This window comes from Macaca mulatta, chromosome 1, assembly GCF_049350105.2.
Source record: "Macaca mulatta isolate MMU2019108-1 chromosome 1, T2T-MMU8v2.0, whole genome shotgun sequence".
Lineage (NCBI taxonomy): Eukaryota > Metazoa > Chordata > Mammalia > Primates > Cercopithecidae > Macaca > Macaca mulatta.
Genome location: NC_133406.1, coordinates 201,440,137 through 201,465,877, shown reverse-complemented (window position 1 = coordinate 201,465,877; position 25,741 = coordinate 201,440,137). Strand labels below are relative to the sequence as shown.

At 42.0% G+C, this 25,741-nt stretch overlaps 1 protein-coding gene across 8 annotated transcripts in view; it reads left to right on the top strand.

Annotated features, from left to right (window-relative positions):
* Window positions 1-25,741, top strand: part of MACF1 (microtubule actin crosslinking factor 1) — a 384,222-nt gene that overhangs the window by 221,836 nt on the left and 136,645 nt on the right. For 5 of the 8 annotated variants that reach the window (XM_077962806.1, XM_077962813.1, XM_077962804.1 and 2 more), the window contains 7 exons: window positions 3,449-8,905; window positions 9,293-9,442; window positions 13,038-13,253; window positions 13,340-13,489; window positions 19,494-19,727; window positions 21,986-22,135; window positions 23,304-23,537. In XM_077962806.1, the coding sequence (XP_077818932.1) occupies window positions 3,449-8,905; window positions 9,293-9,442; window positions 13,038-13,253; window positions 13,340-13,489; window positions 19,494-19,727; window positions 21,986-22,135; window positions 23,304-23,537 (6,591 nt within the window). The remainder of the gene's footprint in view (window positions 1-3,448; window positions 8,906-9,292; window positions 9,443-13,037; window positions 13,254-13,339; window positions 13,490-19,493; window positions 19,728-21,985; window positions 22,136-23,303; window positions 23,538-25,741) is intronic. The other 3 variants (XM_077962816.1, XM_077962815.1, XM_077962819.1) reach the window with 1 other exon arrangement.

Here is a 25,741-nt window from a genome sequence, read left to right as displayed (position 1 = left end):
TGAAAGTTGATAGCCAAGAGTTCTGGATATTGGAAAGAAAAACCTGTGAACCTCTTCCCTCCATACTAAGGCAATGAGAAATATTAAGTTCCAAAGCAAACTAGTAGAGTAGTTTCACTGACTAAGACGCTGGTTCCCCTCACCCATAGTCATCTCATCATGTGGCATCTTTACCAGTTCCCCTCCATGTTCATTTCCTGGACCATATGAAAGTCATCATATTTCCTGCTGGTTGTCCTAAGTTCTTCCTGGATACCTGTGCGTGTGTGTACACTTATCATAATATATACATGTGTCTCTGGGATATATATGTGTGTTTGCCTGCTTATTTCCTATGTTGTGAAGCAATGGCCAACTTATGTGGGGCAGGCCAAAATTAAGCTCATGTGATAGTCAAATTTGGTCCAGATGATGCTCAAAATGATATTCAGACAAAGCATGTCTTGATTCTGGTCCTTGGATATAAATTTTGTGCAACAGGAGTTGTAAAGACCATAAGACAGAACTAGCAATGATTTGATGGTATATTTCCAAAAACAAAGTGCTAGTATAACATTCTCCATTTAAGGTAGCCCACTTCCAGTGGCTTGTTGCTTCACCATATAAGGGAGTATGTGAAAAGTTTTAACAATTGCTTGCTGAGAACATCCAGTTCTCATTTTGAAAGGTTAAAAAAGGGGGGAAAAGGAAAGAAAGAAAAAAAGAAAGACAAGCTGCTGAGCACCACTACATTGAGCATGATGTGTCTCCTGTACTGTTTGTGTGTTTCATGTGAAGTATTGTTCTGATTAACTGACATCCTTGCTTACAAGTTTCACTAACCCTTTGGAGTTTAAGCACAAATGCACAAAGGGAAAAGAGGACGACCTGTTTGGGGTTCTTTTTTGCAAAAACAAACAGTCGCATGCTGGACGCTAACACCAAGCTTACACTGTTGTGTGTGATACGGCTGAGCTGCTCCATAAGGCTCTATCTTTTATCTGCCTGAGGAGTGCCCTGCAACTCTGGTAAGTAGAAGCCTTTTATGTTTTCTTTCCTCCTCTCCTTCTGTCTCTTAATGCTTGTTTAGGTCAGAATGTCCATGTTTGGTAGGATAGAAATGAGTTTCTCTGGATTTTTTCCCAGCTGAGTGTTTCCTGCCTATTCTCCAATTGTGAGGGTGTTGGAAGTAACATTGTAGACTTTTCTCTTTGGCTAGACTCCAGGCCTTTCTTCAGTGTCAGCATTTTTGAGACTCCATGAATCTCACAAAAGAAATGAAAAGTTCTCAAAGGAATGTTTTTCTTTGTCATATTGTCTGTTCTGAATAGTCTTTCATGGATTTTCTAAAAGGAATTTTTCAGGTATCTTGAAATTTTTCAGGTATCACATTCCAGTGAACTTTTTCCTTCAATTTCTTTAAAACAGACACTTAGGGAATTTGCATAATATATATGTTTAAATTATACAGATTGAACTTTCTCTTCTTGGTCAGAAAACAAGGGGATAGGGAATAAATAATACTTTAGTGTGGAGAAGTCTGTCACTTATTCCATTGATTGAATACATATGTAGAAATGGAGATGAGAACCAAATATACTGTTCTTTTATTTGCTGTCCATACTGTATTCTTATTGTATGCACCTCATCAAGCTTGAAATCCTCAGTGCGTGTTTCTAAAATCTGAGGGGAAATGGTTTAATGATTTTAAGGGTTTCCTTATTACTTATCCATATTCGTCCCATGTTTATTGAATGACAGCTACTGCTCCTAGACCTTCATGGGCAATGGATCAGCTCTTATGGAACTTACTCACTGAGGTAAAATGGAATGCTATTATTTAGGAGGCAGGGAAGTAATTGGAAACTGCTTCCACAAGATCCTCCATCAATAAGGTAGAGAGTTAAATAAGTAATCAGAAAGTAGCACTGACCAAAGAGGGACAGATAAAATTATATACAGAAAATGAAAATAGTGAACATAAATAAGAGCTGAAAAGTTGGAGAGTAATAAAAATGATGAAGTGTTGTTAAGTGGTTAAACACTTAAATAATTTAAAATCTGAATGTATTATTCTGTGATAAAAGATCTCAAAATGAGAATTCTTTAGGAGCTCTTTCTAGGATTTGCAAGAGTAATTTTGACAGCGTATATGCCTTATTCACTGACCTTAGGACCTAACTCCTGTGTTAAGATGTGACTCTACTGTACTTGTCTTTTATAGTTTTCTGGGTCTGACTCTGGGAGGGCATACAAGATTTAGAGTCAGACCTTGATTTATTTCTGGAACTTACTAGTTTTGTGACCTTGGACAAGTTACCTAAACTATGTGCCTCATTTTCATTTCTTCAAACTAAAGATTCAAACAATTGTTTTCATAGGATTACTGTGAGAATTAAATGTCAGTGTTCAATAGATCTAATAATAAGTGACAGCTGTAGTCATGGTTATTGTGCTACCCATTCTAGCCTGGACCAGAAGAAAAGTTACTAGTGGTTCCGTAGGCAAGGGTTCCCGATCTGTTTCTTCCTTGTCTTGCTACTTCCAAGTCCTAGAACTAATTTAATTTAGAGCCATTGCCTTGGGAGAAGCTAGCATTGTCCAAGAATGCGAGTATCCCAGTGGCTAAAATACTTTCTTGAGTAATATACACAGGCCTGTTTACTGGGATGCACAATTGTTCTGGAGCTATTGGACTGCATAAATCCCTCTTATTCTGTGGACCAGTCCTGCTATGCTCATCAGCAGGGAATTGCTACTTCCAGAGTCTTCTGTGTGGTTTACAACAGCAAAAACTTGTTTTATGGGGTTGAATTCTCACTTTGGGGGAACTGTTATGCGTCTGTAAGAAACTTTATGATGATTTGGTCTTAAAAATAAGATTAAATCCTATCACTTTCACTGCTTGCCACCCTGTAGAGCTTGTCACTCAGATATGCTTAATGCCACTATCTCTCAAGTGATCTAGGAACTTCTGGTCTAGTAAACATTCTGCAGTGTAGAAAAACTCTTTTTTATTATTAACACTGGGTGGCTTGCTTCAGAATATTTCCTACATGTTGGGGCTTATACTATAGTTCTTTTTTTTTTTTTTGAGACGGAGTCTCATTCTGTCACCCAGACTGGAATGCAATGGTAAAATCTCAGCTCACTGCAACCCTCCACCTCCCGGGTTCAAGCAATTCTCCTGCTTCAGCCTCCTGAGTAGCTGGGATTACAGGCAGGCACCACCAAGCCCAACTAATTTTTGTATTTTTAGTAGAGACGGGGTTTTCACCATGTTGGTCAGGCTGGTCTCGAACTCCTGACCTCATGATCTGCCCGCCTCGGGCAGATTATAGGCGTGAGCCACCATGCCTGGCCTAAATACTATAGTTCTTTGAATGACTCCTTTCAATCGTTGTGCTTTGCCATTGGCTCTGATTCAGTTTTCTTTTCCTTTTTTTTTTTTTTTTTTTTTTTTTTTTAGGATTGCAGAGCAGTTGCTGGGGTGATTGACCTAGGCACAGTGGAGATATTTCCTATCTTCAAAGCCATGCGAAAGGGCCTCCTTGACCAAGACACAGGCCTTGCACTTCTGGAATCTCAGGTTATCATGTCTGGCCTCATTGCCCCTGAGACTGGTGAAAACCTCTCTTTGGAGGAGGGCCTAGCCAGAAACCTCATTAATCCCCAGATGTACCAGGAGCTCCGGGAGCTACAGGATGCCCTGGCCTTAATAAGCAGGCTTACTGAGAGCAGAGGCCCTCTTTCTGTGGTGGAAGCAATTGAGAAGAGAATAATCAGTGAGAGAGTTGGACTGAAAATCTTAGAAGCTCACCTGGCAACTGGAGGTTTCAGTCTTTCCCCTAGTGAGAACTGTATTAACCTGGAAGAGGCTTTTCATCAAGGCCTCATTTCTGCATGGCTTCATTCAGTGTTAGAGTCTCATCTTAGAACATCCAAGAATTTGATAGACCCTAACACAGCTGAGAAAATTGGTTTACTGGATCTGATGCAACGATGTATTGTCCACCAGGAATCAGGATTCAAATTACTGCCTGTCAAACAATTGGCAGGGGGAATGGTGAGCTTGAAATCAGGCCGGAAGGTTAGCATTTTCCGTGCAGTTCAGGAAGGGCTGATAGATAGGCAGGTCACTGTCCGGTTGCTGGAAGCTCAGCTTTTTGCTGGTGGCATAGTAGATCCAAGAACAGGACACCGACTTACAGTGGAAGAGGCTGTAAGACATAATTTGATTGACCAAGATATGGCCTGTGGTATCCTTATAAGGCAGCTTCAGACAGGAGGCATCATAGACACTGTCACGGGGCAAAGGCTAACAATAAATGAAGCAGTGAGCAATGATCTAGTAGCTGCTAAGATCGCCCTTGTGATTCTGGAGTCCCTCTGGTCATTCATGGGTTTGCTGTGGCCTGAATCTGGAGAGATCCTCCCAATTACAGATGCCCTAGAACAAGGTATTGTGTCTACTGAACTAGCACATAAAATCCTTAGTAACCGACAGCACATTAAGGCTCTGTTTCTACCAGCAACCACAGAGATTTTGTCCTGGAAGAAAGCAATAGAAAGTGGTATCCTGGACAGAGATCTTGCCAATAACTTAAAATCGATTTGTATACCTGATGTGATGCCCCACATGCAACTAGCAGACTCTGCAGAACAAAATATTAATCATGGAGCAGCAGTTCTACCGTGCAGCAAGAGCCAACCTAAGGCCATAGCAAGCAAGAGTGAGAATCTGTTGTTCCAGCTGATGACTCACAGCTATATTAATGTACAAAATGGACAGAGGCTGCTTCTGTTAGATAAAGAGCTGATGGAGATACTAACATCCAGAGACAAGTATCAAACAAGTCCTCCAGAAGTGGTTGAAATTGGACATCAAAGGCAAAAAACTCCTGAGGGATTGCAAGAGTCAGCTAATGTGAAAATCTCAGGAACTTTCAGCGATGGGTGGACTGTGAGGCTGCCTGAGTTCCAGTTTTCTTCTCAGAACAAAGAATATCCCAATCAGGAAGATTGCACTACAGAAAAAGGCAAAAAGACCACTGTAGAAACAGAAGATTCTTCTGTAGAGAACCCTGAAGAGGATCTGTTTGTAGAACAAAAAGAGAGAAATTCAAATGTTGACTCTTTGAAGGTAATAAATAAAGTCAAATTAGAGGTACAAAGGCAGTTGATAGATACCACAAGGGAAGACCAAACAGCAGTGTCTATCAAAGAAAATGCCAGCAGGGGACACCTCCTGACTGTACCTCCTGCGGAGGCGGAAGGTGTGCCGTTGGTGGTTGACAAAGATCTTTTTTCTGTTGAAACACCAAAGAAAGAACATCAGCCTCTCAGAAACACTTCTTTTACGTGTCAGAATGAACAAGCACACACTCTTGAGACTGAATATATTCATGATGAAACTGGAGGATCTCACATAAAACCCCAAAGCAAAAAGTCAGAAGTTCAGGTAAAGAAAACTCTAGGTGTAAAGTTAGAACTAAAGTCTGAAACTGATGTGAACATTCATCCTCTGGACAAAAAGCAAATGTTAAAGAAAACATTTTTGGCTAAGGATGACCATAAAGAAACTCAAGAAGCACAGAACATCGCAGGTGGTAGTATGATGATATTAGAAAAGACCAATGAGGAAGATAATGGCAGGGAAACTTTTCTGTCCTACAGTCATCCATCAGAATTGCTTGAAGAAGCTACCTTAAATGTGTTATCTGCACAGTTACTAGATGGTGGTATCTTTCATGAACAAACAGGTCAAAAGCTCTTACTAAATGAAGCAATATCCCGAGGCATCGTGCCAAGTCACACTGCCGTGAAGCTTATGGAGAAGCTGAACATGTTTCAGGGGTTCTTTGACTCTCAGACGTGTGAGTCTTTGACAACTGAAGAAGTCATTAATGAAGGTCTGATGGATGAGAAATTATTACATAATGTCCTCATGGCAGACAAAGCTATAAGTGGTATCTTAGACCCCCGTACCCACACACTATGCTCTGTAAAGGATGCAGTTACGGTTGGACTTCTTGACAAGGAAACAGCCACCAGAATTTTAGAGAGGCAGGTGGTGACTGGTGGAATTATTGATCTGAAACGAGGCAAAAAAGTTTCAGTAACTTTGGCCTCAACTCTTGGCTTGGTGGACATTGCTGACCAGCCAGAGCTTATAAATCTGGAGAAAGCTTCCAAAGGTAGAGATGCTGAAAAAACAGTTAGGGAGAGATTAATTAGTTTACAAATGGAAACAACAGGACTTATAGACCCTGATAGTAAAGCCCCTTTAACAGTTGTGCAGTCCATTGACAGAGGTCTTTTGGAGAGAGAGGAGGCCATTCGTTTGTTGACTAAGCAGGTGCTAGATGGAGGTATCATTCACCATATATCTGGGATGAGACTTTCTGTTGATAATGCCTTCAGACATGGCTTAATTGGTGAAGATTTAGCCAAGAAACTCAAAAGAGTTGAAAACTTAAACATCCATCAGATTTTCAATCCTGAAACAAAGGAAACTGTTTCCCTCCCTAAAGCCATAAAATTAGATCTTATTACCCCAGACCTGAAAAGAGAAATCCAGGAAGTTCAGGCCTTTAGTGGAAACTTTGTGGATCTCATTTCTGGTCAGAGATTGACCTTGGCAGAAGCTAAAAAAGAAGGACTGTTAACTAATGAAGCAGTATTGTCTCCAGGAATGATGCATGGCATTGTAGATCCCGAGAACTGCAGAATTGTCCCCTACTCAGAATTAGTCAAGAAATGTAAGATTGATATTGAATCTGGACAGAGATATCTAGAAGTAATTCCCTTCTCAGACATTAAAGATGGAGTGAGCGACAAAGTGCTTACATTGTCTCAAGCAATTCAGCTTGGAAAAGTAGACTTTGCATCTACGCTGAAGGTTCTGGAAGCCCAGGCAAATACTGGTGGAATCATAGACACTGCTACTGGAAAAAGACTGACATTGGCATCAGCTTTGGAAGAGGAACTGGTGGATGAAAACATGGTCAGAATTATTGCATCTCATCAGGTGTTAAATGGAGGAATTGTTGACATATTTAGTGATCAGAGAGTGACTTTAGCGGAAGCTATTGAGAAAAGACTGATCAGTCCTGAACTGGCAAATATGATCCAAATAGATACTTCAGAGTTCAGCGATCACAGGGCTCAGATTGAAAAGCAAGAGGGGATTGAAGTGTGTGCATTGCAAAATGAATCTCTAAGAAAGGATATGTTAATTGCTTGTAATCAGACTGCTGAAATGAGTTGTAATAAAGTAGAAGAGAGTGAGAGATTACTTCAAGTTGAAAATCAGTCTGCACAAGAAAAGGTTAAAGTGAGAGTTTCTGATGGGGAGCAGGCAAAAAAGAGCAGGGAAATTTCCTTAAAGGAATTTAGGTGCAAGGATCAACATAAGCCAAGAATGTCTCCAGATGCTAAAGAATTTATCAGTATCATAAATCCTCATAATCTTAAAGGTGAATCCTTGGGCCAAGTGTCATTGACACATACTTACTCTGAAGTTTGTGATTTTAAACTCAAAGAAGTGGCTAGAAATAACATGGGAAATGACACAAATGAAGAGCAGGAAAAAGCAGAGACAAAAATAGAAATTATTTCTCATATGAAGCAGTCTACCTCATGTCTAGATTCTGAAGAAATAAGAGAAAATCAAGGGGAAGTGATTTTGGAAGTACAAGAAACATATTGTGAAACATCAGGCAAATTGCCGAGTGAGCAGGTTTTGCAGCAACCAATGAATGCTGGGGTGAAAAGTAAGAGGGAGAAGAGGGAGGTGATTGTAGAAGAAAGCATCAGAACATGCAAATCAGCATTTCTTTCTGAAGAAAAGTTGTATCAGGAAACTGCCATTAGAGATGAGCATGACTGCCATATAAAGAGCCAGCCTAGGGAAATGACCTCAAGTGAAAAAGGGAAAGAAGCTGATACAGAAAAGGGATTTTCTGTTATTTTTAAAACTGAAGACTCTTCTTCCCAAGTGGTACCTCAAGGAATTTCTATAAAACATCTAGATGCTTTAACACTCTTCAGCTCTAAACAGGCCAGTGAAGGAAAAGTAAACAATTTAAGTCTCTGCTTGACTTTAAAACCAGAAGAAAACTTATCTCAAGAAATTGCTTGTGGGGCCCAGAGTGAACCATTCCCTTCTATGACCCCAAGACCTGAAGGATTGCACTACCAGGAATCAGATGGAAAAGCCCAAGTGACAGGCTCATCCCAAATTTCCAAAACAGACAGGTCTTTCCAAGGAACCACCAGACGGGAGACCAACTATCATCAAGATTCCTGTGTTACTTCTAAAACCAAGGAAACCAAACATCTCATTTCCTCATCTAATGAATGTAAAGAAAAGTCATACCAAGAAGTATCCTTTGACCCAGCAAGAGGTCTCAAATTGGAAGAAATTACAGTTTCTAGACCAGATTCAAAAGAAGTCAGTTATCTAGAATTCTCAGACAGAAGAGACCTTCATCATCAGGGCAGCAAGAGTGATGATAAACTTTGTGGAACTCTCAAATCTGAAATAGCAACACAGGAAATAACTGGAGAGAAATTTCTAGAAATGGCAAACCCTAACGTTACAGGTCTGCAAGCAGGATCCATTGAGGACATAGTGACTCAGAGAGGTTCCAGAGTCTTGGGATCCTTTCTTCCAGAGAAACTATTCAAAGGAGTGTCTCAGAAAGAGAATACAGGGCAACAGAATGCCATCATTAGTCCTACTGTTCCAGAGACCAGTGAAGAAAAGACAATGTCCCTAACAGTATGCTCTACAGTGAAGACAGAGAAGACACCACAGGAAAAGGTCAGAGAAAGCCCTGGCATTGAACAAACTCCCTTCATGACTGCACTTGGAGGAAAGGGAAATGGAGGTGTAAACCCAGAGCCCTTCAGAGCAACACAAGTAAGTGGTGTGCTTTTTTTTTCCCCCTAAAGATATAATTAGTTTAATGCTAAAATTCTTAACTGGGTACAGAGTTTACATATGTATAATTGTATACCTATATACATTTTAAGGCACTAGATGATTCTCTAAGATATAACTTAGTTTATCATCATCTGTTTGTAACAAAGTTGTTGAAAAATTAGGCATTGGCTCTGAATGTCTTTCTGAAATCTGCAAGGGTTTTAAATAGAAACAAGCTAATAGAAATACTAGGATGATGCTACCTAAAATCAGAATAACTTTTGGAAATTTTGGTAAAATGATGCTTGTAGATTGATAGCTCTGAGCTTCTGCTCTCTAAGGAAGAATGTCAGAACTGAGTCAGCTTTCTTTTTGGCTCCACAGAATGTATTTACCCGGCAACTCTGTTTAGAACATGATGAAAAGCTAGTATCCTATCTGTCTCTGTTACGGAACATTGAAATGAGGACCAGACAGATGCAGCCTTTGGAGCTAAACCTGGCAGAACTACAGGATCTGCTGTGTCAGGCCAAGGTAGGTTCCCAGGGACTTCCACCACAGACATCAGCTTCAAGATAGCTGCCTCCATCTTCCTTGAAGATTTCAAGACTTACTAGGACCTGCTTGCACTCTATTCTAGGGTAAACAATCTCAGACCCTTGTCAGATAATTATGAGATGGGCCACATTTGGATAGATTGGATAAGATTTATAAAGGATAGACTTTAACAGACCTTGGATTTGGCTATGAATGTAATTACTACCAATTTTTTTTTTGTTGTTGTTGTTTTGCTTTTGTTTTTTTTTGAGATGGAATCTTGCTCTGTCGCCCAGGCTGGAGTGCAGTAGCGTGATCTTGGCTCACTGCAACCTCTGCCTCCCAGGTTCAAGCAATTCTCCTGCCTCAGCCTCCCGAATAGCTGGGACTACAGGTACCCGCCACCATGCCTGGCTAATTTTTTTTTTTTTTTTTTTTTTTTTAAGTAGAGATGGGGTTTCACCAGTTGCCCAGGCTGATTTCAAAGTCCTGAGCTCAGGCAAGCCACCTGCCTCGGCCTCCCAAAGTGCTAGGATTACAGGCACGAGCCACCACACCCAGCCCTACCAGTTGTTATCTGTGTGGTTTTGGATTGATTTAGGTAAATTCAAAGGCAGAGTGATTGGTTATGAAACTATTGCAGTAATTCAAACAAGAAATGTTGGAGGCTTAAAACAGTAGGTTAGATATATAAGTTAATCTCTCTTACTTCCTAAAACTATACTAAGACATCAGGAAAAAGGTTTTTTGTGTTTTAAGCACGTAAATTCATAAAGAGCAAGAAAGGAGAAAACAACAGCAAAATTTTAGAAGTTAGAAAGCAGATAGATGAGGAGGTAACTACCTTAGCAAGCTAGAGTAAACCAGATCCTCAACTTACAGTGGAGGAAGCTAAGGAACAACCTGATTTACACACTACAGAACTCCCCAAAACCTCAAAAATTGGGAGCACCAGAAAGAGATGAAAGTGGATATGCAAACGGGCTTCTAATTGGTTTAAAGTCTGTTTAAGAAACAATTAGACCTTTAGATTTTCAACTTACTTCACATAGCCTGGCAACTGCTCATGCCGTGCACTAACAGAAGACTGGATGTTCATCCTCTGAGGAAAGTAATTCAGAGTGTCTCTTGACTAGAGAGAGCAGCCATTTATTGAAGGTAAATATTCCATACAGAAATCAGTAGGATTAACTGGAAGTTCACATACATACTGAATTTTGAGCTATATCCTTGCTCCCGCTATGGTTTGACCAGCCCAAGGAGGAAGACCTAATGGTACTGATATAAGTGGTTTCCCAACTGTATAGCCCAACTCCATCACCCTCAGTGAAGACTACAGCCAGTAGAGTTTGTAGTCTGCTTTTTAGGGCATTACTCTCCACTTGAGCATCCAGAAAGCTTCTGATACAAAAGGAGAGGCTAAAACAAAGAAAAAGAAACTTGGACAAAATAGACTATTTAGGAAGAAAAACATACTCAGGGCCAGTCACGGTGGCTCATGCCTATAATCCCAGCTCTTTGGTAGGCCAAGGCAAGAGGATTGCTTGAGCTCAGGAGTTTGAGACCATCCTGGGCAACGTAGTAAGAAATTAGCCAAGCCTGGTGGTGTACACCCTAGTCCCAACCACTCAGGAAGCTGAGGCAGGAGGATTTGCCTGAGCCCAGGAGTTTGAGGTTTCATTGAGCTATGAATGCACCACTGCACTCCAGGCTGGGAGATGGAGTAAGACCTTGTCTTAAAAAAAAAGAAAGGGCCGGGCACAGTGGCTCATGCCTGTAATCCCAGCACTTTGGGAGGCCGAGGCAGGCGGATCACGAGGTCAGGAGATCAAGACCATCCTGGTGAACACGGTGAAACCCCGTCTCTACTGAAACTACAAAAAAATTAGCCAGGCGTGGTGGCGGGCGCCTGTAGTCCCAGCTTCCAGGGAGGCTGAGGCAGGAGAATGGCGTTAACCCAGGAGGCGGCGGAGCTTGCAGTGAGCAGAGATCATGCCACTGCACTCCAGCCTGGGCAACAGAGCAAGACTCTGTCTCAAAAAAAAAAAAAAAAAAAACCAGAAAGAAAAATATATTCGAAAGCACTACCATTTAAAGGACAAAAAATAAAATAGATTGAAAAAGTCTAACTGGAGATCTCTGAAGAACACCTGGAAATACTTGTCTCACAGAAACCAAAGGAGAAGGAGTCAGTCCTAGTAACTGCCGCAGGGAGATTGAGTACAATGAGGACTCAAGGGGAGATTCAGCTCCTGAAAGTTATTGATGATTTTGAACAGTTTCAGTGGAGTGATCGGATATAAACTAACTTGCAGCTGGAATAAATGGGAGGTTGGAAGGTGGAGACAATTAATATAGATCATTCTTTCCAGAAGTCTTAGGTACAGGCAAGGAATGAGGTGGGACACTACTTGAAGGAGATGGATTGAAAGGAATGTTATGAATGGGTTTTGGACTGAGGAGAAAGAACCAATTGAAAAAGAGAACTTGAAGTTAGAAGAGAGAGGAAGTGGTAACTGATAGAACCAGTCCCCTAAAAACATAGAAAGTCAGCCTTTAGAGGGAGGAAGAGTGGCTATTTCACTGAAATTGGAGGTTAAGAGTTGTCATAGGATTGGAGTCACAATGAAGACAGATTGTAGTGGTTTACTGGTTCTCTCAGTATCTAGTGTGTGGCCTTGGGTAGGATGGCTGAACTGGGGCTGAGGATGATGCGCCAAAGAACTATATCAAGTTCTTCCACAGCTTATTTCTGGCTTCACTGTTGAGGACCAGAATATTACAGACTAGATGAGTGGAAAAGCTGGTTGGGGATAGCTTTGTGTTCTTTGGTTCCATGACCCTGGAATTTAGAGTGGAAGAGTCATCCTTTGGGTTTATTTTGTAGCACATTAATTCTGCACAGCTGCTCCTTGGAGAAAGGCATAATGATACTCTCAGAGAGGCAGCAAGTTACAGTGGAGGGAGCAGACTGCACTGAGTCAGAAAACCTGAATCCAAATCCTGGCTGTACTTCTTACCAGCTGGGTGACCTTGAACACTGTTCACATTTTTTTTTTTTTTTTTTGAGACGGAGTCTCGCTGTGTCGCCCAGGCTGGAGTGCAGTGGCCGGATCTCAGCTCACTGCAAGCTCCGCCTCCCGGGTTTACGCCATTCTCCTGCCTCAGCCTCCCGAGTAGCTGGGACTACAGGCGCCCGCCACCTCGCCCGGCTAGTTTTTTGTATTTTTTAGTAGAGACGGGGTTTCACCGTGTTAGCCAGGATGGTCTCAATCTCCTGATCTCGTGATCCGCCCATCTCGGCCTCCCAAAGTGCTGGGATTACAGGCTTGAGCCACCGCGCCCGGCCTGTTCACATTTTTTTTTAAAGCAATGAGACATCTCTTCTGTAAATCCAGAACAATAACATCTACCTTGCCTACCTCATGAATTAGTGATTGCAAGAACCAAGTAAATTAATGAAAGTACATAAAAACATTTTCTAAGCCCTAAAATGTGTGTAGACATGGGGTAAGAGAGAAATGTGTTCACAGCTGATTCCCAGAGGGTTTCTAGTCTTGCTTTTATAGGTAACTCCACTTTATTCCCTCAGGTATTAGACAGGGAGTTAAAGGATCTGACCACCTTGGTCAGTCAGGAATTAGAGTGTGTGAATCAAATTATCATCAGCCAACCTCAAGAAGTTCCTGCTCAACTGTTGAAGGCTCTAGAGAAAGATGCCAAGAATCTTCAGAAGTCTCTCAGTTCTGTGAGTGACACTTGGAATTCCAGGTTACTCCACTTCCAGAATGCTGTGGAAATAGAAAAGGTAGCATTTTGCTTTTATTCATAAAAGCTCACAAAGTCTGGGTGGCTGGGAGATTTTCATAATGTGATTTGCCATTTATTTCTTAGACTAAAGTGTTAAATCAGCACACACAGCTAGAAGGCAGACTTCAAGATCTGAGAGCCTGGGTTGGCAATACCATTCTTATTCTGAACAGCAAGGGATCTAACAGTGAAACAGATGTTGACAGCCTGAACCGCTGTCTCCAACAATATGAGGTAAACTCTCCACCCATTCTCAAGCATGTTTTCTTTGTCCTTTGAGTTGTATCAATTTTATTTTCCTGCTAGGCAAACCAGTATCCATATTTATCTTTCTTTCTTTTTCTTTCTTTTTTTTTTTTTTTTTTTTTGAGACGGAGTCTTGCTCTGTCGCCCAAGCTGGAGCGCAGTGGCACGTTGCCAGCTCACTGCAACCTCTGCCTCCCGGGTTCAAGTGATTCTCTTGCCTCAGCCTCCTGAGTAGCTGGGACTATAGGTACCTACCTCCACGCCTGGCTCATTTTTGTACTTTTTAGTAGAGACGGGATTTCACCATGTTGGTCAGGCTGGTCTCAAACTCCGGACCTCAGGTGATCTACCCACCTCGGCCTCCCAAAGTGCTGGGATTATAGGTGTGAGCCACTGCACCTGGCCATTTATCTTTCTTAGAAAGATAAATTTCCAAGAAAGTCAGCTATGTTTAGGTTTTTAAATTATCATATCCCTGGCTGGGTGTGGCAGTTCACACCTGTAATACCAGCACTTTGGGAGGCCAAGGCGGGTGGATCACCTGAGGTCAGGAGTTCGAGACCAGCCTGGCCAACATGGTGAAACCCTGTCTCTACTAAAAATTCAAAAAAATTAGGCAGGCGGGGTGGCAGGTGCCTGTAATCCTAGCTACTTAGGAGGCTGAGGCAGGAGAATCGCTTGAACCCAGGAAGCGGAGGTTGCAGTGAGCTGAGATCACACCATTGCACAACAGCCTGGGCAACAAGAATGAAACTCCGTCTAAAAAAAAAAAAAAAAGAGATCATATCCCTGGAGCTTCTGTGATTATGATCATTTCTCCCTTCAGCTGTTCTCTGAGATACCGTCTACAGAATGACCTGTTATTATCAGTCTCATCTTCTCTTTATAAATGAGCATCTAGGATCCATCCTTTGTTTCTCTTTTGACCAAGATCCAATCCTACAAACACACACACACATACCAGTTTCAGGAGATCTTTTTGTTGTTGTTTGTACATGTGCAGGTTTGTTATATAGGTAAACTGCATGTCATGGGGATTTGATGTACAGATAATTTTATCACCTGGGTAATAAGCACAGTACCCAATAGGTATTTTTTCTGTTCCTGTCTCTCCTGCCACCCCCTCACTCTCAAGTAGGCCCCAGTATCTGTTGTTCATCTCCTAGTATCCATGTATTCTTGTTTAGCTTCCACTTATAAGTGAGAACATGCCATATTTGGCTTTCTGTTCCTGTGTTAGTTTGCTTAGGATAATGGCCTCCAGCTCCATCCATATTGCTTTAAAGGATATGATCGCATTCTTTTGTATGGCTGGATAGTATTCCATAAAATGTGGTGTCCACATTTTCTTTATCCAGCCTACCATTGATGGGCATTTAGGTTGATTCCATATCTTTGCTATTGTGAATAGTGCTACACGGAACATACACGTACATGTGTCTTTATGATAGAATGATTTACATTCCTTTGGATATATACCCAATAATGGGATTGCTAGGTCAGATGGTATTTCTAAGTTCCTGTGAAATCGCTGCAGTGCTTTCCACCATGGCTGAACTCAGGAGAATTTTTGATTGGTTATTTAGAGCATGGGTTGGCAAACTTTTTTTTTGTTTTTTTTTTTTTTGAGACGGAGTCTCGCTCTGTCACCGAAGCTGGAGTGCAGTGGTGTGATCTCGGCTCACTGCAACCTCCATTCCCCTGCATGAGCCTCCCAAGTAGCTGGGATTACAGGCACACACCACCGTGCCTGGCTAAAATTTTTTGTATTTTCAATAGAGGTGGGGTTTCACTATGTTGCCCAGAGTGGTCTCAAACTCCTGACCTCAGGCAATCTACCCACCTTGGTCTCCCAAAGTGCTGGGATTATAGGCGTGAGCCACAGTGTCTGGCCAGCAAACTTTTTAAATAAAGGGCCAGATAATAAATATCATAGGTTTTATGAACCATATGCAAAAGACCTATTTCTGTTGCAATCACGCAAAATTAAAGCAGCCATAGCTACATAAACAAATGGCTATGGCCATGTTCCAATAAAACTTTATTTACAAAAACATGTGACAGGCCAGATTTTGCTTGGGGGCCATAGTTTGTTGACCCCCCTGCTCTAGAGAGATGCTTTTCTTCTTCTTAAGCCCCAGATTAATTGATTCTTTTTATTAGTCAATGAGAGAAAAGTTAGGACCATGAGATACATGTGAGCCAGAGAGTTTTCTCCCAAATATTGTTCTTTTTTTGTTCTATTTAAGATTATATCAGGTATTACAGTAGTTTATCAACCCTCTGCTATAGAGAGAGATCCCTCTCCTTCAACTTTTTAGAACGTCAGAACAGAACTAGAAATGACCCCTCCTTCTGTTCTATCTTCTTCCTCTTCCCCAGTCTTAAGAGAAGCAGACATAAAAGTTTGTCCATGATCAACCTTGTACACAATCTCATCCCTCTTTATCACGCAAGAGTTGACCGGCCTCCTTTTCTTATACCCTTTATCCAAAGATATCACTGAGGGAGAGAGTTTCAGACTTTATTCAGGCTTTATCTCTTTGCTAAGATATTACAAAGAAGCATGCATGAAAAAAATTCCCATGACATAGTATGAGATATAAAAACATAGAGACATAGAGCATGTCATACATTGGTGCCCTCCCCTAGTTATAACATATGAATCCTCTTGTCGGCAGAGAACAACAGTCTGAGCCTTGTTTTCCCAGTGATAGTTTCCTAAATTATTATGTTCACAGAGGAAGGAAGCTTTGTCTTATTGTTAGCAGCGGCAAATCCATGTGAGTCTGCAACAGCTCGGTTCTTGCCTCCTCACGCGAAAGAATTTGACCAAGGGGCATAAGGCAGAGGGAGAGACTGAGGCAAGTTTTAGAGCAGGAGTGAAAGTTTATTTAAAAGTTTTAGGGCTGGGCACGGTGGCTCACGCCTGTAATCCCAGCACTTTGGGAGGCCAAGGCAGGCGGATCACGAGGTCAGGAAATCGAGACCATCCTGGCTAACACAGTGAAACCCCTTCTCTACTAAAAATACAAAAAATTAGCCGGGTGTGTTGGCAGGCGCCTGTAGTCCCAGCTGCAGGTGCCTGTAGTCCCAGCTACTCGGGAGGCTGAGGCAGGAGAATGGCGTGAACCCAGGAGGTGGAGCTTGCAGTGAGCCGAGATTGTGCCACTGCACTCCAGCCTGGGTGACAGAGCAAGTCTCCGTCTCAAAAAAAAAAAAAAAAAAAAATTAGCCGGGCGTGGTGGCACATGCCTGTTATCTCAGCTACTCGTGAGGCCGAGGCAGGAGAATCTCTTGAACCCGGGAGGCAGAGGTTGTGGTGAGCTGAGATTGCACAATTGCACTCCAAGCTGGGCAACAAGAGGGCAGTTCCATCTCAAAAAAAAATTCCATCTCAAAAAAAGAAAAAAGAAAGTTTTAGGGCTGAGCATGGTGGCTCATGCCTATAATCCTAACACTTTGGGAGGCCAAGGCGGGAGGATCACCTGAAGTTCAGGATTTCAAGAGCAGCCTGGCCAACATGGTGAAACCCCGTCTCTACTGAAAACAAAATACAAAATTAACTGGACATGGTGGCAGGTGCCTGTAATCCCAGTTACTTGGGAGGCTGAGGCAGGAGAATCGCTTGAACCCAGGAGGTGGAGATTGCAATGAGCTGAAATCATGCCACTGGACTCCAGCCTGGATGACAGAGTGCGACCACGTCTTAAAAAAAAAAAAAAGTTTAGAGCAGGAATGAAAGGAAGTAAAGCACACTTGGAAGAGAGCCAAACGGGCAACTTGAGAGATCCTAGTGTGCTGTCTGTCCTTTGACTTGTGTTTTATATGTTGGCATGCTTCAAGGGGTTATGTTTTTCCTCCCCTGGTTCTTCCCTTGGGGTGGGCTGTCTGCATGTGCAGTGACCTGCCAGCACTTGGGAGGGGTCCGATGCGCAGTGTGTTTACTGAAGTTGTATACGTGCTCACTTGAGGCGTTTTTCCCTTACCAGTCGAGCGTTCCTAGGAGAAGTTCATATACCGATTTAAACACCGCCACTTTGCCTCTTAGTGTGCATGCTTGAGCCCACTTGCCCGGCTCTTGAGATCTTATCAGTAAGCTGCTAATCACCAGCTTTACGTGTTTTCTATCTATTAAAAGCATGCCTTTCTCTGTTGCCGACTACAACCAATTATTATTTTAGAGAGATGGTTGAACAACCGCCTGACCATCACCTGATGGTCACCTGACATTCTTGGAGGTGACCATCAGGTAATGTGGAGGTGGGCAGGGCCTCTCATGCCCTGCTCATGTCTGCCTAACTACCTACTGTAACATTATGATAAATATTCAAGAAGCCCTTTCTGCCTACTTTGCAGGATTGACTACTCTCAATTGATCTACTGTCAGTTTCAAAGTGATGGAGATCCAGTATAAAATAAATGATAATCACCGAATGTTTGTAGGAAGATTACTTGCTTTTAATAGTCTGAAAACAGATGATTTTAGTGTTTGGATAGTTTTTACTACTTTAAGGGAAAAATATAACTATAACACAAGAAAGTCTGAGTGTAATCTTTCACAGTTTTAAAAATAGTATAAACAGCATCATTTACTCAAAAAATCAAAATTTAGGCTGGGTGCAGTGGCTCATGCCTGTAATCCCAGCACTTTGGGAGGCTGAGTGGAAGGATCACTTGAGCCCAGCAGTTCGAGACCAGCCTGGGCAATGTAGTGAGACACCGTGTCTACAGATAATTTTAAAAATTAGCTAGGCATGGTGGTACACACCTTTGGTCCCAGCTACTTAGAAGGCTGAGGTGAGAGGATTGCTTGAGCCCGGGAGGTCCAGGCTGCAGTGAGCTTTGTATGCGTCACTGCACTCCAACCTGGGTGACAGCAAGATCCTATCTCAAAAAACAAAAATTTTAGCAAATCACAAACAAATTATGTATTTTCTCAGTACTGGCCTACCAGTAACTCATTGCTGGATGGATACAAATAGATATTTGAACCTAAGAAAGAACAATTAGGTACATCTCAGATCAGAAATTCATGTTATATTTTCCAAAACTTTTTGAAAAAATTTATGGCCAGGCGCGGTGACTCACGCCTGTAATCTCAGCACTTTGGGAGGCCAAGGAGGGCGGATCACTTGAGGCCAGGAGTTCAAGACAAGCCTGGCCAACATGGCAAAACCCTATCTCTACTAAAAGTACAAAAAATTAGCCAGGCATGGTGGTATGCACCTGTAGGCCCAGCTATTCAGAAGGTAGAGGCACAAGAATTGCTTGAACCAGTGAGGTAGAGGTTGCAATGAGCCAAGATTGTACCACTGCACTCCAGCCTGGGCAACGGAGCGAGACTCCATCTAAAAAAAAAAAAAAGTCTCTCTCACTTTCGGTCTCTCCAAACTCCTCATAAATTAGAATTAAGTTTCCTTTATTGGACCTACCTTGATTTCCAAATGCAGTAAGCAGCTCTTTTATTTATGCTTGCATAATTATACTATTGCTAATCCAAAATATCTGTGAATTTATTTATTTATTTATTATTATTATTTTTTTTTTGAGATGGAGTTTCGCTCTGTCGCCCAGGCTGGAGTGCAGTGACGCAATCTCGGCTTACTGCACGCTCCGCTTCCCGGGTTCACGCCATTCTCCTGCCTCAGCCTCCCAAGTAGCTGGGACTACAGGCGCCCGCCACCACGCCCAGCTAATTTTTTGTACTTCTAGTAGAGAAGGAGTTTCACCGTGTTAGCCAGGATGGTCTCGATCTCCTGACCTTGTGATCTGCCCACCTTGGCCTCCCAAAGTGCTGGGATTACAGGCATGAGCCACCGTGCCCAGCCAAGAGAGACTTTAATTCTAGTTTGGCCCTAGAATCATTAGTGCCAGTTATGAGAGTACGGGAAATTAGCCTCTCTGATTCTGTTAGTTTTCTTCATGGACTGAGAAATGGAAGTATCATGGTTTTGTTTTGCTTTTTGTTTCCTTTTTCCATTTACCTTAGGATTTGAAACAGCCCATGGCTGAAAGGAAATCTCAGCTGGATGCTCTTGCTTTTGATGTTCAGTTCTTTATCTCAGAACATGCCCAGGACTTGTCCCCTCAGCAGAATCGACAGATGCTGAGGCTTCTGAATGAACTGCAAAGGTCCTTCCAGGAAATTTTGGAACAGACTGCAGCTCAGGTGGATGCCTTGCAGGGCCATCTTCAACAGATGGAGCAGGAGGCCCTGGTGAAGGTCAGACTGAACCAGCAGCTGGGCTCAGTTTGTCTGTGAGGGTGTCCTCTGTCATTGGGTTTTCTGGCCAGACTCTGTGCATCATGATTGCAGGAGTTTGGGTTTACCAGTTTTGAAATTTCATGTCATGCAGGCCAGTATGGTTCTAGTCCAGGAGACACCTGTTCTGGCTGTTTTTCTTGCCATGTCTTTGGTTTTATGTATGTGTGAGAGAATGTATGTGTTGACATGTGTATGCATATGCAAGTGTTTTCTTTTAGTGAGACTTTTTCTTCACTGTATCTCATTGTCTGTGACTTTCAAATGAAAATCATGTATCTAGTCCTTTCCCTACTTTACTTTCTCCTTTAGCATTGTTTTGAGGGCTCGTAAGAACATCTAGATACTCTGAGCTCTTGAGGAGAAGCGTTCTGAAATCAGTTTCATTCTATTTAATCTATTTCAAATGATTTACAGTAAGGTTCCCTGACAATCCTTAAGTGGCTGACAAGGAAATTTTTATTAGAATCGTATTAATTTTTGGCTCTTTAAAAAATTAATATTATTTTCTTGCACCTTTCCTCACACTGTAGTGCCCAGTGCTTATTCAATCATGGAAAACAGTATGTAGAAGCAGGCATGATACTAAAAGAAACAAACAATCAAAAAACTAACCATCCTACCATCTTCCATCACAACTCACTTCTTGCAAAGCTCAGCTCAACATAATTGCATTAATAATAACATCAAAACCTTAGAATACCTAGAATGATGTTCATGCCATTTCTGCTGTTTGAATAGTAAGTTGGCATATAACAAGATGATATTAGAATTGTCATTATCACCATAAAGTTTGTCTCAAGGGCTCCTTTATTAAATATTGTGCAAAAACTTGAGCTTTTGAGTCAGACTTTAGGGGAATTAGGGTAGTTTATGCCATATGTCCCCTTTTACTGTCTCATTTTTTCAACTGTATTGAAATTGAGATATACTAATGGAAAGCCTTAGGTTACCTTCGAAAACTGAGCATGTGCAGTGCTCTCATTCGGGAGTTTATATAGCATGATATAACCTTTGGATAATTAATGAAGTAAAATTCGTCTGAGCCACCTAAAGACAAGACCCAGCCCAGATTCAGGGTAGACGCCTGAGCTGCAGCAGGTGATAGAACTGCATGTGAACATTCTCCCTGAGCATGTAATTAATTCCACAATGCTTATTAACCTTGTTATTGTCAGAAATGCTCTGCTTCTCTCAATATTTCCCCTGAATGTGTGTGTATGTCTCTGTGTTAACTTGTTTGCTTTGCTTTTTTCAGATTCAGTCTGCACCCATCCTAACCCATGAAGATCCTGTTTTACAGCTGAAGAGCTCTTAGGAGTTCTCTTCCAGAGCCCTTCTATTTGTCCTAAAGAGGGGGAGAGAGGGCCAGTTGGGCACCTGTTTGTAAGTGCAGGTGACTAAAACGCCATCAGAAGGTAGAAACTGGTGGAAAATGGTTTTAGAAGGATGGTCAGGAGAACACATCATGCTCAATTGCTCAGTCAGGTGCTTCAATGTCATACAACTGAGATAAAATCTAGAGAAAGGATCAGGCACAGAAACATATTCCCTCTCTCTCCTTGGGCCTGACCTGTTCCTTTGATATTAGTGTAGACACCTAAAGGACTGAGCCAGTTGCTATTCTTGGGCACTTTCCTTCTCAAAATAGCCAAATCTAGCCCTTCATGCCTGGCATGTAATCATTTTATTTAATGAGTCTCTGGATTGATGAGATATTTGATTTATAAAGTCAGCTCAATTATTAAGAAGCTCAATTAACTTATGAATTATCCAGGTCTTTGATTTTTCTTTCTACTCCAATTCTTCTACTTTTGCATATTATGTAGCAAGTCTCTGGTTCTAGTGGAGGGATTGATCAGAACCACTAAATTATTATCATCACCATTATCATGTGTGGATTTCAAGCATCTGGGCTCTTTCTTCTCCATTTCCAAAGATAATAACAGCAGTCTGGTGAAGGAGCCCCCAAACCAAAACCTGAACTAGAAGCATTCTCATAATTATCCTGATTGTTATCCAATACATAGACCCAGATCAATGGACTGTCCAAATGAGGGGAGCTTTCCGAATATGACTTCTGTGTCTTTTCCTATTCTAGTCTCCCACCAACGTTTCCATCCTTGGGATAACCTTCTTGTTTTACATTTCAGGGAGTTTCTTGTATTTGTAACATGTGAATTAGTAAATGTTTTTTGACCCCTTTGCATTTTAATTAGACCCTGCAGAAACAACAAAATACTTGTCACCAGCAACTGGAGGATCTTTGCAGTTGGGTAGGACAGGCAGAAAGAGCACTGGCAGGCCACCAAGGCAGAACCACCCGGCAGGATCTCTCTGCTTTGCAGAAGAACCAAAGTGACTTGAAGGTCAGTGTGAATCCGTCAGTTTTGACACAAAGTCTCACTCTATCGCTCAGGCTGGAGTACAGTGGCATTATCTTGGTTCACTGCAGCTTCGACCTCCTGGGCTCAGGCAATCCTCCCACCTCAGCCTTCCCAGGGGCTGGGACAAGTCATGAGCCACTATGTCCTAATTTTTTATTTATTTTGTAGAGATGGGGTATCACTATGTTGCCAAAGCTGGTCTCGAACTCTGGGCTCAAGCAATCCTCCTACCTTGGCCTTGGCCTCTCAAAATGTTAGGATAACAGGCGTGAGCCACCGTGCCTGGCGATGTTTTCATTCCTTCGACAAATATTTATTGCTTAAGGGTTAGCAATAATGGTAAACAGACATCATCCCTGGCCTTGTGAAGCACACAAGTCTAGCACAAGTCTAGTAGGGCATACAGAAATTATACAGATTATTATAAAAATGAACATAAAATTATTAACTGTTATATCTGTGAAGGAAAACTCATATGGGAACATATAGCAGAGAGACCCAATCTAGAGTAGAATTTCAGAAAAGATTATCTTGAAGAATTGTCACCTAAACTTGAGAAATGAAAGATATGTAGGGGTTAATGCATGAAGAGGTAGGAAGAGGAAGAGAACATACCAGGCAGAGGCTTATGTATTGTTCTTGAGGTGGGAATGGTATTGAGCACAACATATTCAAGAACTGAAAGAAAGCTAGTTCAATTGGACTGCAAAGAACAAGAGGAAAATTAGGGAAAGTTGAAGTTGGAGGGGTAAGTGGGACTTATATCACACAGGACCCTATAGGCCACATTAAGGATAAGGAGTGATACCCAAGAGAGTATAAAGGCCCATCAGGCCTCGACTATGCTAAGATCATGTTGTCAACAATTCTTTATGGAAAGAATGATCCCTTTGAGGATAATGCATTGCAAAATGAAAAATCTCTCATGCTCATGTTTGTGGACAACCTTCTTTTTTGGCTTCACTAAATATTTGCTTAGAAAATGAAGTAAAATTTCTTTGCATCGATTTAAGCCTAAACCTGAAAAAAATTGTAGTCAGGGACTATATACAGGACTATATGTCATCCTAGCCATTCCATCTTTATACCATTAGAGGACTTAGAAGCACGAAAGTTGAAGGCTCTGCCATTCCTATTTTCTTGTGTTAAGGATTTACAGGATGACATTCAGAATCATGCCACCTCATTTGCCGCTGTTGTCAAGGATATTGAGGGGTTCATGGAAGAGAATCAGACCAAGCTGAGCCCACATGAGTTGACAGCTCTTCGGGAAAAGCTTCATCAGGCTAAGGAGCAATATGAGGCGCTCCGGGAACAGACACGGGTGGCCCAGAAGGAGCTGGAGGAAGCAGTGACCTCTGCCTTACAGCAGGAGACTGAAAAGGTAATAAACTGCTATGACACTTGATAGTTTTCAAAAAAGAATTTTGGTACCAACACAAAAGACAATGAGGGGAAAACAGTCTTATAGCATGCACAGAATCATGAGAAAGGGCTACTTCAGGAGCTAGTCTGGTTTTTGTTTTTTGAGACAGAATCTCTGTCACCCAGGCTGGAGTGCATGATCTTGGCTTACTGCAACCTCTGCCTGCCGGGTTCAAGTGATTCTCCTGCCTCAGCCTCAGCCTCCCAAGTAGCTGGGATTACAGGTGCCCGTCACCACGCCTAGCTAATTTTTGTGTTTTTAGTAGAGATGGGATTTCACCAGGTTGGCCAGGCTGGCTAGTCTGTATTTTTACAAGAATCTTTATTTTTACAAGAAACGTCCACGAGGAGTTTGTAAAGGAGTTTGTCAGTGCAGTTGGTAAAAAGTACATATTCCTCCCCCAACCCCAAAACATCTTGCTATCTGCATACTCAGTCCTCTAATTAAAAAATATCAGAAAGAACTTAGTGAGGAAGGGTATTATTATGGGTAGGAAAAAAGCAAATGGCTTTTTTTTTTTTTTTTTTTTTGAGACAGAGTTTTGCTCTGTTGCTGAGACTAGAGTACAGTGGTACAATCTTAGCTCACTGCAACCTCTGCCTTCTGGGTTCAAGTGATTCTCGTGCCTCAGCCTCATGAGTAGCTGGGACTACAGGCGCATGCCACCACACCCAGCTAATTTTTGTATTTTTAGTAGAGACGGGGTTTCACCATGTTGACCAGGCTGGTCTCAAACTCCTGACCTCAAGTGATTCTCCTGCCTTGGCCTCCCAAAGTGCTGGGATTACAGGTGTGAGCCACTGTGCCCAGCCAAATGACGTATTTTAATATGAATCTAGACTGGTGATCTAAGAGTACTAGGGAAAAATATCTATGAAGTCTTAGTGAGCCAAAAGCTGTCCCTGAGCTGCCTCTATAGTTACAGTGGGAATCGTGGCACTGGGATAAACCAGAGAAGCCAAAGTCTCAAATGGTCTTCTGCACCCCAGTCAGCACTGGCGGATTGAATTTGAATCCTTTGTTTAGCCTTGGATGCTGACACTAATGAGGAAAGTAGAGAACATGGAAAAGAAAAATAAATTACCTGAAGATGAATTTTTTTTTTTTTTTTTGAGACAGAGTCTTGCTCTGTCGCCCAGGCTGGAGTACAGTGGCAGAATCTCGGCTCACTGCAAGCTCTGCCTCCCAGGTTCACGCCATTCTCCTGCCTCAGCCTCCCAAGTAGCTGGGACTACAGGCGCCCGCCACCTCGCCTGGCTAATATTTTGTGTTTTTTTTAGTAGAGACGGGGTTTTACCATGTTAGCCAGGATGGTCTCGATCTCCTGACCTCGTGATCTGCCCGCCTCGGCCTCCCGAAGTGCTGGGATTACAGGCATGAGCCACCGTGCCCAGCCCTGGAGATGAATTTTGAAATAGATAAATATATAACTTGGCGTAACCTATTTAATTTTACATGTAGAGCCAGTAAATAGAATTTCAAAGGCAAGTTGAAGAATTAAATGTTTCCCTATAGCCTCAGGTGAGAGAAAAAATTTGAAAAGAGCTAAATGTTCTGTTTAGTTGAGGAAAGGATGAAAGAAGTTTGTCTTTCCTTTAGGAAAGAGCAGCCAGGTAATTGAATGTGACCGTGCTATTTCTTACCCTACCAAGCCAGTCCAGCACTTCTGTGTACCTTGAAAGATTCTGTGAAGCATTGCTCAGGTGGCAGGACTAAATGATCTCTTAATAAAATATTTCTGAATCCTAAGATTTGTTTTGTTTTGAGACAGAGTATTGCTGTGTCACCCAAGCTGGAGTGCAGTGGCACAATCTTGGCTCACTGCATCCTCCACCTCCCAGGTTCAAATGATACTCGTGCCTCAGCCTCCCGAGTAGCTGGGTCTACAGGTGTGCACCACCACACCCAGATAATTTTTTGTATTTTTAGTAGAGATGGGGTTTCACCATGTTGACCAGTCTGGTCTCAAACTCCTGATCCTCAAGTGATCCACCAGACCTCCCAAAGTGCTGGGATAACAGGCATGAGCCACTGTGTCCTGCCTCTTTTTTTTGTTTTGTTTTTTAAGCAGTAAGATATAATGAAATGTAGAGATATTTTTAATAATTTTTCAAAAGATTTTAAAAGATGTGAATTCTCTTTTGTATGTGCAAAGACTGTTT